The sequence below is a fragment of the Lipophrys pholis genome, assembly GCF_963383615.2.
Source record: "Lipophrys pholis genome assembly, chromosome: 11".
Classification (NCBI taxonomy): Eukaryota; Metazoa; Chordata; class Actinopteri; order Blenniiformes; family Blenniidae; genus Lipophrys; species Lipophrys pholis.
In genome coordinates, this window is record NC_137631.1 from 2,585,746 (window position 1) to 2,604,775 (window position 19,030).

The 19,030-nt window shown below is 45.7% G+C and overlaps 1 protein-coding gene across 1 annotated transcript in view; it reads right to left on the reverse strand.

Annotated features, from left to right (window-relative positions):
* cftr (CF transmembrane conductance regulator) overlaps positions 1 to 18,481 on the reverse strand; it is a 68,187-nt gene extending 49,706 nt beyond the window's left edge. The window contains exons 1-2 of the mRNA XM_080475717.1: positions 18,347 to 18,481; positions 5,562 to 5,672 (exon numbers count right to left, since the gene is read on the reverse strand). Of these exons, the coding sequence (XP_080331843.1) occupies positions 5,562 to 5,672; positions 18,347 to 18,399 (164 nt within the window). The 5' untranslated portion in view covers positions 18,400 to 18,481. The remainder of the gene's footprint in view (positions 1 to 5,561; positions 5,673 to 18,346) is intronic.
* Positions 18,482 to 19,030: the final 549 nt, after the last annotated feature.

Here is a 19,030-nt window from a genome sequence, read left to right on the forward strand (position 1 = left end):
ATGCGGGTTTTGACAGTTGACGCACACCGAGACTGACGGGCCTTGACAGCGGCGCGCAAGGAGCGACTGCTATAAAAACATAATTGGTATGTAATCCCAAACGATGTCACAGAAACCCAATAAATTAAACTGACATACATGTGTTGCCCTGTGTTTTTCCTTAAGGCAAACTCTGTTGGAGTATTGGGATCATTGAGGAAATGAGGACCGGTGTTTTGAGCCCTTGGTAGGCGAAGCGAGGTGTGTACAATGACAGCGCGTCTTTTTGTTTGTTGTTATGAGTCGGGCACTGTGTATTATTGTGAGAATGAATTGTAATGAATTACTTTGAAATGTAATGAAATAAGTGAACTGATGTATTTTTTGTTCATAATATCCTACAGTTTCACGGTGCACGGTGCACGGTGCACGGTGCACGGTGCACGGTGCTGGTGCTGGTGCTGGTGCCTGTTCTGAGGAACAATGAAAGAAAAGAAAAATAAACCGTTGCACCCGTCGAGCTCCACGCTTTCTTCTTGATGCCAAGGGCAGCAACAATGACCATCTCCACCTTCCCTGATAAAACACAGCGAAAGCAGCTCAGGCCCGTGCTTTGTTTAATGATGTCCGACGCCAGCTCCGTGAGATCCCCGGGTGTACGGTTGGGGTTGCTGTATCCAGCTCGCCTCCGCATCACGAGCTGGATACACCAGGAGTTCAATTGTTTGTTTCTCTTTCTTTTATGTAGGCTGCACTAATGTCAGACATGAATCTGCAGGACCTCCTCAGGTTGTTTCAGTTTTAGAGCCGTGGGTTTTTCTCATTGACTGACTCCTTCTGGAGTCCGCACCGTTGTTCCCATCGTTTGGGGATGGGACGCCAGAGGTGCTTTTCAGGGTTGTTTTTTTCTCTCTTTTCTCGTCCCTTCTCTGTGGGGCAAACCTCATACCTCTGCCATATCTGTTCCTGTTAAATGACAGATGTTACTAATAAATCTGGAAAATCTGTCTCAGGCCCAGTGGTCAGGTTTTTAAGCTGGGATGTTGGGGAATCCTGTAAAGAGGTCAAAAGGGTTTTCTCATTTGAGACGCCTTAAAGCTGACATTGTGTTTTTGCAGGAGACTCATCTGCGTGCTGAAGATCAGGATCGCTTGAAATATCCCGGGGTTACTCAAACCTTCCACTCAAACTTTAACACTAAAGACAGAGCGGGGAAGCAATTTTAATCCGTCGTAAAAACGTTCCGTTTACTGCAACAAGTGTTATATCAGATAAAAATGGCAGATTTCTAATTGTTGTGACTTCATTACTTCATCAGCCTGTCTTGTTAATAAACATATATGCCCCCAATTTTGACGACCCTCAATTTGTCAACAGACTTTTTGAAAAAATACCTGCGCTAAACAGCCATTCGTTCATTTTTGGGGATGACCTAATCTGTGTCATGAACCATACTTCAGACCGCTCTAATCCCAAAACTCAAGAGTGTCTCCTCAATGTCAAAATGTATCTCCGACTTCATGTCAAGAAATGGCTGCTCAGACTCTTGGAGGTTCCACAACCCCCAAACACAGCAGTTCTCCTTTTGTTCACCAAGGCACCACTCGCACTCTCACATTGATTATTTCTTCATTGACAGTGGTCTTCTCCCCAAAGTGAAAAGTTCCACATATCATGCTATTGTTACTTCAGATCATGCCCCCCTCAGTGTGGATATTCAGCTGTCAGCCAGGCCATGTTGTTCAGGGCTGTAGAGATCAGAAGATCAATTTAATGAATTTATTTCGGCCACTATTGAGCACTTCATTTCTATAATAATAATGGGGCTGTTCCTTGTGGAATACTCTGGGATTGCTTAAAAAATTACTTATTTAGACAAATCATATCCTATTCAGCACATATTTCTCTCTGAAATATCCAATATTGATCAACAATATTCCGTTAATCCGAGTCCTACTCTCCATAAACGTCGACTTGATTTACAAACAGAATTCGACTTCACTTCATCTGAAGCTGAACGTCTTATGTTGCACTCCCGCGGCACATATTGTGAACATGGTGAAAAACCAAGTCGACTCCTTGCTCAGCAGCTGCAGCCGCATCACGACTCATTCCTCACATTAAAGATACATCAGGTTCTTCTTTTGGCTTCCTCTGGAGCGTTTGCCATGTTGGCGCTCGCCGCACATCAGTTTCTTTGGGAGCCGACGGTCTGACATGAGGATCACGTTTCCTGCCCAGCAGCTGGGACTGCATCAGAATTGTGTGTATGCTGAGTAGGTTGGTGCAGGTGAGCACCTCAGTGTCTGGGATTCTGTCTTGCCTCCTGATGCTCAGGGGTTTTCTGAGGCTGGTGGTGTGGAAGTGATTCAGCTTGCTGGCATGGCGTTGAGCAGTGTGGTGAGGACCATGGCCTTATAGACCTTCAGCTTAGGTCTCTGGAGTGATGCCTCTCCTGCCCCGTACATTCTTGTTGAGTCTGGCATTCACTTCATCGTCATGACAACTGTGCCAGAAAGGGTGCTGCCGAGGTACGTGAACTTGTCGCTGCCCGTCGATGTAGACGTTGGGTACGGCGTATGGCTTTCCAGGAGCTGGCTGATGCACTACCTCTTCTTGGCGCTGACGGTTAAGCCAAAGTTTTGACAGGCAACAGAGAATCTATCAACGGTGTGTTGCATGTCTGCTTCTGAGGCGGCGTTAAGGGCACAGTCATCGGCAAAGAGGAGGTCGTCCATGGTTTCAAACTTGACCTTTGTTTTTGCTTGAAGCCTTCAACCCTCATCTTTGAAGGCATCTGTCATCATAGCCGAGAACATCAGACTGAACAGGGTGGGAGCAAGCACACATTCCTTTCTCCCCACCGTGCGCCGCACACTCACCTGGCCCGCCCCCTTCTCCACTCTCAGCCAATCACAGGCCAACTCGCTCTAACGGTGTGTTCAGGTAACATATAAGAGTCGAAACAACAAACACAATCACTAAACCTGAAAATTGCAACAAGAACACAACTGCAGAGATGGTACACTATTTTTGTTATTTTTCTGAGTAAGAAGATATATTGGCAGGAAGCCTCCCCTTTTTCCAATCAATCAATCAATTGACGAAATACTTTATTTTTCCCTAGGGGGGGGCAATTAAAAGGATGCATAGAGCAGGCAGTGCACATAAATAAATAGATAAATGGTGCAACAACAGAGTACAACTACATCACCGGGTAAATAAATACCAGTAACCTGCAAAACCAGTTGTCATTATTATGCTGAGACCATGGAGGGTGTTGTTGGCGGCTGCTGAAAGTAACTAAAAAACGTAGTTACTTTTAAATACAAGTAATCGGTAAAGTTACTAAGTTACTTTTAAAGGAGTAAATAGTAGTCAGTAATCGTATTACATTTTCTAGGCAACTGTGGAAACACTTGTCATTTTCCACAGCAATTGTTTGGCTTTGTGGAAATATAGACATTTTTATCATTTTACTTTGAGCCACAACAAAGAAAGACTTTGAAGTTTAAATTGAAAGGTTATTATATCTCTATTCTACCCACTCAAGATGAAATTGGGTCGTTTGTGGCCTCTGAACTAAAATGTGTTTGACACCTCTCCGTATTACAAATGAACACGAGGATTTACTTTTTTCTGAAACTGTAACTTCAATATAACAGAATTAGAGTCTTCATGAAAGCAAAGAAAAGTGCAAAAATAAAGTTTTGTTCCGTTTGGACACATACAGTATCCAGATAGATATGATAGCTGAGAGTGAATCTGCAGTACATGTCTCTGGACGGTCCAACAGAAGAGTGTTTTGTCCTTCCTGGACGCCCTTCCACCTCGGGCTTGGTGATGCTGTTTGGTGCCAGCAGAGTAGCCCGACTTGAACCGAGAGGACGTGATGGAGAGGCTGGTGGCACACAGCGTGTTTTAATGGAAGGTAAAGTTCACTTTCCCAGAAGCCCTCGGTGTTTGCCCGATCAGAATAATAAAAGCTGAATCACCCAAGGCTGCTCATTCATCACCTGGTGGGCTTTCTAAAGGTTGACTTTTTAACACGGGCGTACATTAACCGGCATGTTGGCACCATTCAGTGTGACCCAGAGGGAGGAGCCAGTGTGGGGGGCGCCACAAAACAAAGAGAGCCGGGAAGAAGCATGACGGTTTGACCTGTGGACCAACACTGAAGCTCTGTCCCTGGAGGGACAGCTGACATGAGGAATCTGCTTCATGCCACCAAAACAAGGGCAGACGAGGACTGTAGGAAGAAGGAAAGGAGATGAATGGAAGACAGAGGGCAAAAGATTTGAAAGAGTCCAAGCATGAAGGAGCTGAGTGGATGTAAAGATGTGATTGGAGTGATTGCTTCTCCAGAGGAGAGAGTGGAAGCAGAGGAGTGAGAGTTAACCCTGCTCGTCGTGTGTTTGTTGCCACACACACGGTTGGTTTGTGTGCAGCTCTGGTGAAATGCCAGCCCTTATTTAAAGTGGCCCCCGACCATGACGGGGGCCCCGGGGGGCCGTTACTGTAAACACCAGTGACGGAGAAATGGCAAAGAACTAACCGAGCCACGTCCACCGGAGCTGGACCAGACAGCTGAGACTTACATGGTGGAGGTGTTCAGGTGGGCAGAAGAGGGAGTGACAGAACCGACCGTCTGCTCAGGACGTAAAGATGGAACTCAGTTTGTCGCTTAATGTGTTTCCCAGAACGAGAGACAGATCAGAAGAAAAACAGCAAACATTGAACTGTGGAGGAAACATGTGATACACTGGGCATAACACACACACACACACACACACACACACACACACACACACACACACACACACACACACACACACACACACACACACACAGTGAAGCGTTCATTTTTCTTTCCACTTATTGAATCTGTTTTTCAGCTTTGTACAATACAGTATTTTATTGCACAGGGGTCTTCAGCAGGAAGTCCCGCCGGGACAAGACGTCGCTCAGACAACAACCACGGCCCCCTGCTGTTCCTGGTAGGCTCCTCGGTGCTGGGAATTGTAACCGTTGTGACATTTGTCACCAGTATGCGGCAGAAGCGTCACGGGCGTCCCGTGTGTGACCTGTGTTTACAGTTTGGCTGCTGTGATGACGACGGATGCTGTCAAAGTGTTACGGCACTGCTGGTTTTTACAATTTCTACCAACATGTTTGGCTTGTTGGCATTTCCAATCACAAAGGCTCTATTGTGTGGAGGAGCAGAGGCTTTACGCTGCTCGTTACACGGTCACTGTACCTTTGGATGCTCATAGTAGCTCGTCACCGGCTTTTTGTGCAGGTTTGTGTCAAATGTTCTTTTTTTTAATGATCTGATGTGAACAATGTTATTTTTGAAAACCAAGAGGGCGAAATATAAATTCTTGTAAATACCTGGTGCAGTGTAAACATAGCTCAAACGAAGCAGGACTGACCAGCAAGAGAAGTCTTTCAATTTATGTGCTTTCAAGACACGTTTCCTTCAGTTGGTTAGTATAAAGTATTTAAACTGTAGATGTATAAGCCTCACGGAAAATAGCCCCAAAGTGACAGAGGAGGCTGATCCTCAGAGAGGAGGCACCGACCTTTCCAGTCTCTCGGAGAGGTTGTCAGCCAGGTCAAACGAAGGCGCCTTGTACACGTCGGACAGCTCCAACTTCTTCGTGAAGCCTTTCCTCAGGAGCGGTGACATCCACCTGCAGGGAAAACCACACGTTTAGCTCGCCTCCCAGGACCACCCTCCGACTCTTCGCATTATCTTATAGTGACACTAAAGTGATAATAGAGTACCCATCAATGCAATATTTGTACATTATAGATCCTCTAATGAAGGTATTCTATCCTATCATAGTACAGATGGCCACAGGAATGAGTCTAAAAGACAAAACCAGAGTTGGATCACGAGTCCTTTAAATAATGACACCTTTAAATTATCTTATTCATTATATTATTATATTATTAAAAGGCAATGGCACAATAGAATCCATCAGATATCTCACTGATCTGATTTTCCACTTTATTCTCCTGTGTTTTTACTCACATTCTTACAAGCTGCTACTTGTTGAACATTTTTAAACTTATTCCAGGTCTCGTGACACCAGTGGATCCCAAAGTAAAGCGGGTGCACAACCTTTTAGCCACAGCATTGTGACAACCATACAGACGGCGATCCAGTGAAAAGGTTGAGCCTTGGAGATAGCCGATCAAAAAATGTGAAATAAAATTCATTAAAAAAAACAAATAGAAATTTAAAAAAAAAAACAATGATGGGGAACCAAACCTTGGCCTGATGATTCATGGACAGAACTTCTACCGCTAGACCACCAGCAAGCTTACATAGAAGTGAGAAACTTAGAAACTCTGCATCGCTCAGTTGCCTCCAGTTTCTCCACTAAAGTAAGTTTCAAACTCGTACTCCAGTAAATAATCAACCCAATCCAGTTTATTAGCTCTCGCCGCTCACAAGCTGGTATTTGTGACGACTCGCTCCGGTTCTGTGAAGCAGTGCCTCAATCAGCTCCAGCCAATCAGCTCTGAGCTTCTCAATGACACTGTTGGTGGGCGGGGCTTCGGGCTTCAAGCCCCGCGAGGGATATAAATCTTTTTTTTTTTTCTGCCCTTGTCCTGTTCGGCAGCTTGGGCCAACAATATGATGTGATTGAGAGCCTTCGGAGTCAGAACAGATTTTGGTCTTGCAACAGGGAGAGACCTGGAGTCTCCTCCTGTTGCCTTCTCCGTCAGAAGATGGCATGGCTGCCGTACACGACCGGGGGGGAACGCTCAAAGAGAGAGAGAAGAGAAAAGAGAGAAAAAGGTTGAGGGAGGAGGGAGGAGGGGGGAGGGGGTAGGGGGATAACATACAATATCCTTGTTGTGCTACATATATTATTTGCAGTTATCACACTGATCCAAATATTTTCCAACTGTTTTTGGATTAAACCAGCCTGAGCAGCTCTATCTAGACAGCAACGTGAAGCAGGAACATGAATTAACAAAGAGGCGACAACAAAAGAGGAACATGACCTCCAAAGTTTGAGCAAATGATGATAGAGAACAAGCAACTTCAGAAGCACCTTTCGTGAGGGGTGGAAGTGTGTGTGTGTGTGTGTGTGTGTGTGTGTGTGTGTGTGTGTGTGTGTGTGTGTGTGTGTGTGTGCGTGTGTGTGTGTGCGTGTGTGTGTGTGTGCGTGTGGTTTGTCCACTGGGTGGGACCGGAACTGCTGTGGGGGGACCCGTGGCAAGACCCCGGGGTCCGAGGCCATCGGGCCCGGACACCGCCACCCCGGCAGACGGAAGCCCCCCAGGCCCGGGGGGACCCCAGCGAACCACCCCAGAGAGCCACGTCCCCGCCCAAAAAGCACCCGACGGAGAATGCAGAGAGGAATCCCCCCCAGGCAAGAGGGGCCCACAAGAGAAGGATAAAGGGCACAGGGCCCCAGGCCCCGACCCAAGCCGCCAAGCCGAGAAAAGGCCGGAGCAGGGCCCCCGGGCCGAGAGCCCCCCCAACCCCGGCGGCGAGTCCCACCGCACCCCCGGGAACAGGCCCACCCACCGCCCCCCCCCAACCCGGCAAGGCAGAGACGGCCCCAGCCGCCGTGCCCCGGACCAGCCCCGCCCCCAGACCCAGGAAAGCGAAGGCCGGCGCAGGCCCCGGTCGGAGGACAGTCAACTCTACACCCCCAGGAGCCTCATATCCCACCCGCCCCATGACCCTCCCCCCCGGTTTTAATTGAAATACCCAACCCCTGACCCCCCACAGACACCCACCCCTGACGCAGACGCAGACGCAGACGCAGACGCACACACACACACACACACACACACACACACTCGGGACGGTGGGGGAGTGATGACTCTCGCCCCCCCAGGCCGCCGGCCGGGCCCCCACCCGGCCACCGCGGTGTCCCAACCTCCACTAATCCAACAGCAAATGGAGAAGGAGCACCGCGCCCCAGCCCCCCCACGAGCGCCATGCCCGAGGGAGCGCGCCCCCCGCATCCCAGCCGCACCCACCCCGGGCCGGGGCGGGACCCCAGCGGGAGGTGCTGGGGGGAGCCACGTCTCCCGCCCTTCCCCTGCCCTATATGTGTGTTGGATGTATGTAAGGGTGTGTCTTTGTGTTTTGAAGAGGTGGATGCAATGTGTGTGTCTATGGTGCGGTTTAAAATTGGGGGGTAGCGGGGCCCGGGCGTTCTACCGCTGACAAGCGGCAGAACCCCGAAAGCGGCTTACCCCCTCAAGACCCTGCGTGACTAAGTGTGGTTAAAATTGTGGGTGGTGCGAAGTCGGGGGAGGACCCAGACCGCAGTTAAGTAGCCCGGACCCCCCACCTAGGCACCGCCCCACTGTTCCCTATTGTGGAGTAATATAAGGTGAGGTAAGGCAGGGAGGGTTCTGAGGGAGGGGGGTCCCCCCGTCGCTAGGACCTTGGCCCAGCTGGACCCCCCGCGCTGCCCCACCCCACCCCCGAGCGGCCGGCCTAGGACCCGGGGAGCCACACCCCCCCCAACAAGGCGCCGTAAGGGGACCCGGGCAGGGAGCCCCCACCCCACCCAACGGCCAGACAGCAGAGTCTGAGACCCGCAGGGCCCAGTGCGAGCCCAGCCGGAGGCCAGTGGTCAGGGCGAGGGATATAAATCACGTGCCGGTAACGCGTTAATTAGTAACGAGTTACTGTCATGTGACCACTTTTTTCGGTAGCGGGTAATCTAACTCGTTACTATTTCCAAACCAGTAATCAGATTAAAGTTACTTCTTCAAGTCACCGTGCGTCACTATTGTAGCGTCCAGCAGGACGAGTTTCTTGTCTGTAAAGTCGTTTTATTATTAAACTGAACCAGCTGCTCCTCCATTCTCCTCCAAACTGACACACACACACACACACACACACACACACACACACACACACACACACACACACACACACACACACACACACACACAAGCAGTCTCCGCACGCTCACCTGACCCGCCCCCTTCTCCACTCTCAGCCAATCACAGGCCAGCTCGCTCTAACGGTGCCTTCAGGTAACACAATATAATGGGAACAAACTAACGTCATCAATAAACCTTAACGTTGCAATCAGCCCCCCTTTTTTTTCAATCAATGAAAGACTTTATTTGTCCCCCGGGGGGCGATTAAAAGGTTGCATAGAGCAGATAAATATATAGATAAATGGTGCAACTACAGACTACAACGACATCTCTGGGTAAATAAATACCAGTAATAGTAAAAATCTGATAATGAAAGTGTGACTCAGATAAAAATACAACAAAGAATGAAGGTCAAAGGTTAAACAGGCCGGGCAGGGATCAGAACTGAGTTATTGCCAAAACTGTCATTTATTTTTATGTTGAAATCGGGGGGTGTATTGTCTGCTGCTGAAAGTAACTAAAAAGTTACTTGTAATCTAACCTAGTTACTTTTAAAAACAAGTAATCAGTAAAGTAATTAAGTTACTTTTAAATGAGCAACGAGTCATCATTAATCGGATTACTTTTTCAAGGTAACTGTAGCGACACTGTGCAATCCACACTGCATGGCGGGGGAGGGGCGAGCCCCGTTAATCAGGAGCTGTAAATCAGGGGGAAACACAGCCTGAAGCGGCAACAGACCAAAACCCAGGAAATAAAATCCTCACACACTATTTATGTGCAATTTAGGAGGACGTTTTAATCCCAGGTGAGAACATACAGCAGGTAATCCTAAAGCATCAATAACATACTTTGCATGCGGTCCTCTGTGACGAGCCCCACCAGCCCCTAATGACCAGCCGCCCCAGTGAGTGACGTGTGTTGAGTTTTTTTTTTTTACTTTAAATTCAAGTCCTAATAATGGAAATTGTATTGAAAAGGCAAACAAATATATACATTTTAACCTGAATCAAACCAAAAAATGAATGAAGAAGAAAGTACTATGAGCATGAGGAGATTACAGAAATAAAGTATTCCTGCGGCAGAATGAGGTTCATACAGAGGATCAGAGGAAGACAACACTCTGCGTCTGAGGACCCCGTTTACAGGACATTTATCCTGAAAACACATCGTTTTTGCGTTTTGGTTTAAAAAAAAGGTTTTGCATTTACACCGCAAGATTTCAAAAACGATGTCCGTTTATACGGAAACGGGCCACCAGTGGGTGCTGTTGTTAGTTTTCGGAGTGAAAGCACACACACACACACACACACACACACACATGCAGCAGAGAACAAGACGTTCTAAACATTAACAACGGGAGAACACGGACATTCTAGTGGACAAAACAACAAGTTGGATCGTTATTACGGTCACTGTCAAAATAAAAGTACCAGGTCCCAGGAGAATATGGACTGGTACTCATGACATGATGGCGGAAACGTTGTTCTGGTTGTTCATCGACTGAGCATGTGCAGAACAACTATTTACTACAGCCGAGCTGCACATGCACAGTAGCGGCGTTCCAAAAGAGTGGCGGTGTCGGCCGTCTCCATGGAGATTGAGTCAGAGCGTCTTCAGCGTCTCTGAGCACCGGTTGAAATGTAAGCGGCCCACAGCGTGACATTTTTCTGTTTTCACGAGAGAAACGTAACCTAAATATTTTTGTTTTTACTTTTTGCAAAGAATACTGAGGAAGAAATACAAACCGAGTTTTTGTTTAATGCATGAAGTACAGATCAGATGGAAATTTGTTTGTACTTAGAATAACAGAGATATCTATCTATCTATCTATCTATCTATCTATCTATCTATCTATCTATCTATCTATCTATCTATCTATCTATCTATCTATCTATCTATCTATCTATCTATCTATCTATCTATCTATCTATCTATCTAATAATGGACTATCTAGTAATGGACAATTGTGAGACAGGTTAGTTTTACTCTACTGATGATGTGTTGTCGTAATAGTAATCCTGCAGATACCACACATGCGATTACTGCTGGCCGATATATCGAATATACTCGATGTATCACGGCTTGTTCTCTGTGCGATAAAGAAAATTATATATAGAGCACATTACACCAACACTCAGAGGGGTGGAGCATATATATATATATAGATAGATAGATATATATATATATAGATATATAGATAGATAGATAGATAGATAGATAGATAGATAGATAGATAGATAGATAGATAGATAGATAGATAGATAGATAGATAGATAGATAGATAGATAGATAGATAGATAGATAGATAGATATACAGTATATGAGCCATATATCATGAGCCAGGCTGAACCGTCCTATAACATACTTTGCATGCGGTCCTCTGTGACGAGCCCCACCAGCCCCTAATGACCAGCCGCCCCAGTGAGTGACGTGTGTTGAGTTTTTTTTTTTTACTTTAAATTCAATTCCTAATAATGGAAATTGTATTGAAAAGGCAAACAAATATATACATTTTAACCTGAATCAAACCAAAAAATGAATGAAGAAGAAAGTACTATGAGCATGAGGAGATTACAGAAATAAAGTATTCCTGCGGCAGAATGAGGTTCATACAGAGGATCAGAGGAAGACAACACTCTGCGTCTGAGGACCCCGTTTACAGGACATTTATCCTGAAAACACATCGTTTTTGCGTTTTGGTTTAAAAAAAAGGTTTTGCATTTACACCGCAAGATTTCAAAAACGATGTCCGTTTATACGGAAACGGGCCACCAGTGGGTGCTGTTGTTAGTTTTCGGAGTGAAAGCACACACACACACACACACACACACACACATGCAGCAGAGAACAAGACGTTCTAAACATTAACAACGGGAGAACACGGACATTCTAGTGGACAAAACAACAAGTTGGATCGTTATTACGGTCACTGTCAAAATAAAAGTACCAGGTCCCAGGAGAATATGGACTGGTACTCATGACATGATGGCGGAAACGTTGTTCTGGTTGTTCATCGACTGAGCATGTGCAGAACAACTATTTACTACAGCCGAGCTGCACATGCACAGTAGCGGCGTTCCAAAAGAGTGGCGGTGTCGGCCGTCTCCATGGAGATTGAGTCAGAGCGTCTTCAGCGTCTCTGAGCACCGGTTGAAATGTAAGCGGCCCACAGCGTGACATTTTTCTGTTTTCACGAGAGAAACGTAACCTAATTATTTTTGTTTTTACTTTTTGCAAAGAATACTGAGGAAGAAATACAAACCGAGTTTTTGTTTAATGCATGAAGTACAGATCAGATGGAAATTTTTTTGTACTTAGAATAACAGAGATATCTATCTATCTATCTATCTATCTATCTATCTATCTATCTATCTATCTATCTATCTATCTATCTATCTATCTATCTATATATCTATCTATCTATCTACATATACATATATATATATATATATATATATATATATATATATATATATATATAAATATATATATATATATATATGTATATATATATATAGATAGATAGATAGATAGATAGATAGATAGATAGATAGATAGATAGATAGATAGATAGATAGATAGATAGATAGATATACAGTATATGAGCCATATATCATGAGCCAGGCTGAACCGTCCTATAGCCGGTTTTGTTTGGCAGCCCTGTGTATTTCTCATTTCTCTATCTATCTATCTGTCATACTGTATATGCAGTCTTATTATTAGATATACCTTATTAATAACACAAATATCTGCTCCAGACTGGTTGCTTGGTTGAAACCCGTATTTCTTTGACTTCCCGTTGTCTTTCTCTCATCTTCAGAGTGAGCTCTTCCAACAAGGTGAAGCTCGAAGCTGATGAAGATCACCTGGTGTGTCACCGCTGGAGTTGACACAGGACCATCAACCTGGACCAGAGACGGTCTGAGGTTCAGCTGCTGCTGCTGCTGCTGCTGCTGTGACGTGTCCAGGAGGTTTTCGTCTCAGAATCAACTGAGCAGGTTTAAACCCTAACCCTAACCCTACATGAGTCGTGTCCCTGACCGTGTTCATCCCCAATTAAGACAAGATGCAAACTGTTTTTTGACCTGTTGACTGAAGCATCAGGAAAATGTCTCGCCGACGATAACCGAAGCAGTTAAAATCCCCAGAAAGTCAAAGTGGACAAAAGTCGAAAGTCAAAATTATCTCAAAGAGCTGAATCAAAGAAAGTGGCTAGAAATAGAACAACAACTAAAAATCTTACATTTCTGCCATTGTAAAACTTCAGACTTCATAAATGCAACACAAAATATAGTTTTTGTATTTACAACAGAACTACGTCCTATATAACATGTTTTGTGTCTCCAGAAGAATTTTATTTAGTGTAAAGTGGGAAAAAGGTCTGATCTGACATCAGTGTGACCCCAGTCTGACCCTAATGTGACCTCAATATGACCTCAGTGTGACATCAATGTGATCTCAGTATGACCTCAGTCTGACCTCAGTCTGACCCTAATGTGACCTCAATATGACCTCAGTGTGACATCAATGTGATCTTAGTATGACCTCAGTCTGACCTCAGTCTGACCCTAATGTGACCTCAATATGACCTCAGTGTGACATCAGTCTGACCTCAGTCTAACCCCAGTCTGACCCTAATATGACCTCAGTATGACCTCAAAGTGACCTCAGTATGACCTCAGTATTACCTCAATGTGACCTCAGTAAGACCTCAGTATGACCTCAGTATGACCTCAATATGACCTCAATATGACCTCAATATGACCTCAGTATGACTTCAGTGAGACCTCAGTATGACCTCAGTATGACCTCAGTATGACCTCAGTATGACCTCAATATGACCTCAGTATGACTTCAGTGAGACCTCAGTATGACCTCAGTATGACCTCAATATGACCTCAATATGACCTCAAAGTGACCTCAGTATGACCTCAATATGAAGTCAATATGACCTCAAAGTGACCTCAGTATGACCTCAAAGTGACCTCAGTATGACCTCAGTATTACCTCAATGTGACCTCAGTAAGACCTCAGTATGACCTCAGTATGACCTCAATATGACCTCAATATGACCTCAGTATGACTTCAGTGAGACCTCAGTATGACCTCAGTATGACCTCAATATGACCTCAATATGACCTCAAAGTGACCTCAGTATGACCTCAATATGAAGTCAATATGACCTCAAAGTGACCTCAGTATGACCTCAGTCTAACCCCAGTCTGAACTTATCCTAATGTGATCTAGTTTCCTCACAAGGACATGAAAGCAAGTCGCTGATATGAGTCTGCAAACAGATGGAAGTCCCCACACAGTATTAAGTACACACACACACACACACACACACACACACACACACACACACACACACACACACACACACACACACACACACACACACACACACACACACACACACACACTGGTTCAACTTGTCTCACATCCGTTTCCAATCAAACGTGAGTCTTCTCAGCTTGGTTCACAGTAAATAAGGACGATAAGAAAGAGGAAACTCTTCTCTTCATTATTAGGAAGTCTGGACCACAGCCTTCAGTCCTGCTGACGCCCTGAGTATCACTTTTATTTTCATCCACTTCATCTCATTGTTCTTATTTTTTAAATGCACTTGTTTTGCAAACAGCATTCCCTACACGTCACACGCGTCAATGAAACTTTTCATTCCTTTCATTTTGTCAACATTGGTCACTGGGACCGCAGGATATATTGAAAATCTATTGTTATCAGCATGTATACGTTACAATATGCAGTACATACGGTACGGATAGCTGACTGAACTGTAATAAATGTTTTCCCTGTACATTCACGTTCTGCATGTCGTATTTAATCTGAAGGGTCCGGCTGCGCCAGATTGTGTCGACAACTGATTAGATTTCAACATTACATCAAACCGGGAGACAACAGGACTGAAGTCAGAAGGCGAGACAAGGCACATGTGTTTATAGAGCACCATTCAGACACAAGGAAAATCAGTGTTTTTAAAAGAAATAAAACAAAGAAATAAAACACCAAGTTATTGAGAATCTCAAGTGATTAAGAGTAATTGATTAAGCAGATGAGAAGAGAAGAAGAGTAATGCATTAAAACAAAGGGATTAAAAACTGTATTAAAAGGTAGGCGCTTTATTAAGAGAAATATAATAAAACAAACAGTCTATTGTTTATTTTAAAGCAATGTGCAAATAAGAATGTTCTGATTTAAAGAAAGTGAGTGTGTCAGCAGTCGTCAGGTTTGAAGTTTGTTTCACAGGTGAGAAGGATAGGAACTAAAAGCTGCTTCATCTTGTTTTGTTTCAGACTCTGGGGGACTGAGTAAACCTCTTCCTGAAGTCCTCTGATGTCTGGAGGTTTTAAATGAGTAAATCTGGGACGTATTCAGGCCCAAAAGCTTCATAAACCAGGAGAAACATTTTGTAATCAATCCTTTGACACACACAGGCAGCCAGTGCAGATTAAAAAGGTGTAATGTGCTCCACCCCTCTGAGTGTTGGTGTAATGTGCTCCTCCCTCCGTGTGTCGGTGTAATGTGCTCCACCCCTCTGAGTGTTGGTATAATGTGCTCCACCCTCAGTGTGTTGGTGTAATGTGTGCCACCTTCTTTCTGTTGGTGTAATGTGCTCCTCCCTCTGTGTGTTGGTGTAATGTGCTCCGCCCTCTTTGCGTTGGTGTAATGTGCTCCTCCTTCCGTGTGTTGGTGTAATGTGCTCCACCCTGTGAGTGTTGGTGTAATGTGCTCCTCCCTCCGTGTGTCGGTGTAATGTGCTCCACCCCTCTGAGTGTTGGTATAATGTGCTCCACCCTCTGAGTGTTGGTGTATTGTGCTCCACCCTCTTTGTGTTGGTGTAATGTGCTCCGCCCTCAGTGTGTTGGTGTAATGTGTGCCACCTTCTTTCTGTTGGTGTAATGTGCTCCTCCCTCTGTGTGTTGGTGTAATGTGCTCCGCCTCTTTGCGTTGGTGTAATGTGCTCCTCCTTCCGTGTGTTGGTGTAATGTGCTCCACCCTGTGAGTGTTGGTGTAATGTGCTCCTCCCTCCGTGTGTCGGTGTAATGTGCTCCACCCCTCTGAGTGTTGGTATAATGTGCTCCACCCTCTGAGTGTTGGTGTATTGTGCTCCACCCTCTTTGTGTTGGTGTAATGTGCTCCGCCCTCTTTGTGTTGGTGTAATGTGCTCCACCTTCTTTGTGTTGGTGTAATGTGCTCCACCCTCAGTGTGTTGGTGTGATGTGCTCCACCCTCTTTGTGTTGGTGTGATGTGCTCCACCCTCTTTATGTTGGTGTGATGTGCTCCACCCTCTGTGTGTTGGTGTAATGTGCTCCTCCTTCCGTGTGTTGGTGTAATGTGCTCCACCCTCTTTATGTTGGTGTAATGTGCTCCACCCTCTTTATGTTGGTGTGATGTGCTCCACCCTCTTTATGTTGGTGTGATGTGCTCCTCCTTCCGTGTGTTGGTGTAATGTGCTCCACCCTCTTTATGTTGGTGTGATGTGCTCCACCCTCAGCGTTCTGGATGAGCTGTAGTTGTGGGACAGAGTTTGTCCTGAGGCCTGAGGTAAACACTCCGTTACAATAATCAACCTGCTGAAAATAAAGTTTGTCAGAATCTTGTTGCTCAGAAATCCTGTGATTCTTGCTTTGCTTGATTCTGTTTCTGAGTCCAGCTACACCCGGACATGGAGTCAAGATGAGTGCCGACATTTAACTTTTGCCTCTTTGGGGCAGAAAACATTCACACATCCACTCAGTTCACTTCTGAACTTGCTCAGCAGGTAAAAGGGGGCGTGGTCATTCGCCGACACTGATCTATAGAGCTGCGTGTCGTCTGCATAATGATGATAAGAGATGGTGGAAGGTCCCATCAATCTGAGCCAGTGGGATCGTGTAGGCGTTAAATAAAAGAGGCCCGAGGACGGAGCCTTGAGGAACCCCACAAGGGATTTTCCTTTGCTCAGATTCATGATTCATGTCTTTTGTTAAAAGAGACGCTGGTCCGTCTCCTGGTCATTTTAATCTTAACTGCCACAGCCAATCTGGTTGTGAGCACGTGGTGCCGCTACTCAGCCTTCCGTGTCAATCAGCCACGTGTAATTACTGTGTTTTTACTGAATGTTTTAACCCGCGCTCACGTGTTCCCAAAACACACTCTTGCACACGCGCACTGCGCGTCTTTTGGGAACTATACAGTACTTCAAGCATTCATTCAACCCGAGTCATATCACGCTCTAGGTAATGTGAGCTCACGTCACACGTTTAGGAGTTACTCTGAGTTTGGTTTCTGAGTGACTAAAGAAAGTAAAGGGAGGAATCATCTTCACCTTAAAAAAAAATCTAAAGTCACATTTAATCCAAATTATCAAAAGTCACTTTTACCCCAAATGAGTAAAAAACCTCGTTTCTACTCAGTGTAGCATTGGTTTCTAAACTCTTCTGGCCCAAAGTTGTTTCTATAGTCATGCTGATTTCTCTCTCTCTCACACACACACACACACACACACACACACACACACACACACACACACACACACACACACACACACACACACACACACACACACACACACACACACACACACACACACACACACACACACACACACCCTTTGTGTTAAATCAACATGTTCAAGTTGTTTAAATAGTTACTTACAGTGGAAGCAGGACAAAACTGAACATTACTGAGTAGATTAGTACATTATCACATTTCGTGTTTTCACTGCACTCCCCCTCCTAAAAAGCTCCAACCGGACCTCAAAACTCAACTTTAAGTAGCTGAAATACTCACAAGTAAAACTGGCAGAACTACTGCGATGCCACAATGTCTTCATTCAGATATTTCATTTGTGTCCTTAAAATATACTTAACAGGACACGTCGATCACCAAAATGCTGATACAAAAGTTCAACAATCTTCTTGCCACGTTCCATAAAGTACTCAATCTTACATTTTCTGTGATTAAAATCCTGTATTTGACTGATGAGTCCCATTGAACATGGAGAAAGTCGGGCGAGTTTTCCAAATATGCCAGCAGGGAATCATGACTGTAAATCTCTTCCCCCAACTTAACGCACGAGACAGACACTGCGCAGAAACGCGCAGCCGCAGTTGGACTGTGCGCAGACGGACCACCCCGGTCTCTCTTCCCCGGGTGACCGAAACAGCGCAGACTTTACTGGCGGTCAACGTCCTTAAAGCTCAACGCGCTCAGCCGCGGCGCAACTCCCGAAACACCTTCACGCGTCAAAAGAGACGATTTCAGCGCGTTGGTGACGTTACTATCCACGACTTCCACATTCATTCACAAGTTATTCCTCTGGCAGCAGGTTGGAACCAGCGCACCTGGACACAAAATCACCCACTCGCTGTTATTCTCTTCAGCTTTAGCGCAGAACGCAGGTTTTCATCCTGCACTTATCGGGAGTAGTTTCCCGGCTTTACGCGATGGGGACGGGGCGGAACGAAACGCACAAGAATCAGGTCTTACCAGAAAAAAAACTTTGAGAGGAAGTTTGCATCCTCCACGGGTGACTTCTGCATCCTCAGAGCGCCGCCGGTCCGCGTTCTCTGCACCTGAGTCTCTGCGCCGCGCTCACATCAGCGCGTCCCCGCTGTGGCGCGGTTCCCAGGGGCGGGGAGGTGGGCTGCTGGTGGTCGCCCGGTTTATCCCTCCGCAACGCGCCGCGTCCCCCGCAGGGTGGGTGTGGTTTCCGGCGGTGGCTGTGCGGTGCGCTCCGGTGCGGTGCGGTGCGGTGCGCTCTCGGTGCTCCGTCCTCTGGCTGCGGCTCCGTGTGACAGCGAGAGGACTGTCCCACCTTTATGGGCTCCGCTCCAACACGTCATTTCCACGCTGCGTGTTGTGGCAACAAGTTGACGAGGCCTGAAGAAGCTGATGGAGTCCGTGTGGCCACTTCAGCCCGGACAGCGTCTCGACGTGGTTCCAAAGGTACCAGAGGGACTTTTTACTGCTTTACACCAGGTCAATGAGTTAAAAAGATTTAAAAAAGAAAGTCATTTAAATTGTCAGGTTTAGCTTCATTTACTTTGCAGTTTAGGTTGTATTCACTAAAATTAAGAAGTGCTGATATTTTGTTTTTGTCTGTGGCGCATTAACCCTAACTAACACATTAATTAACCCTAACTAACACATTAATTAACCCTAACCCTAACC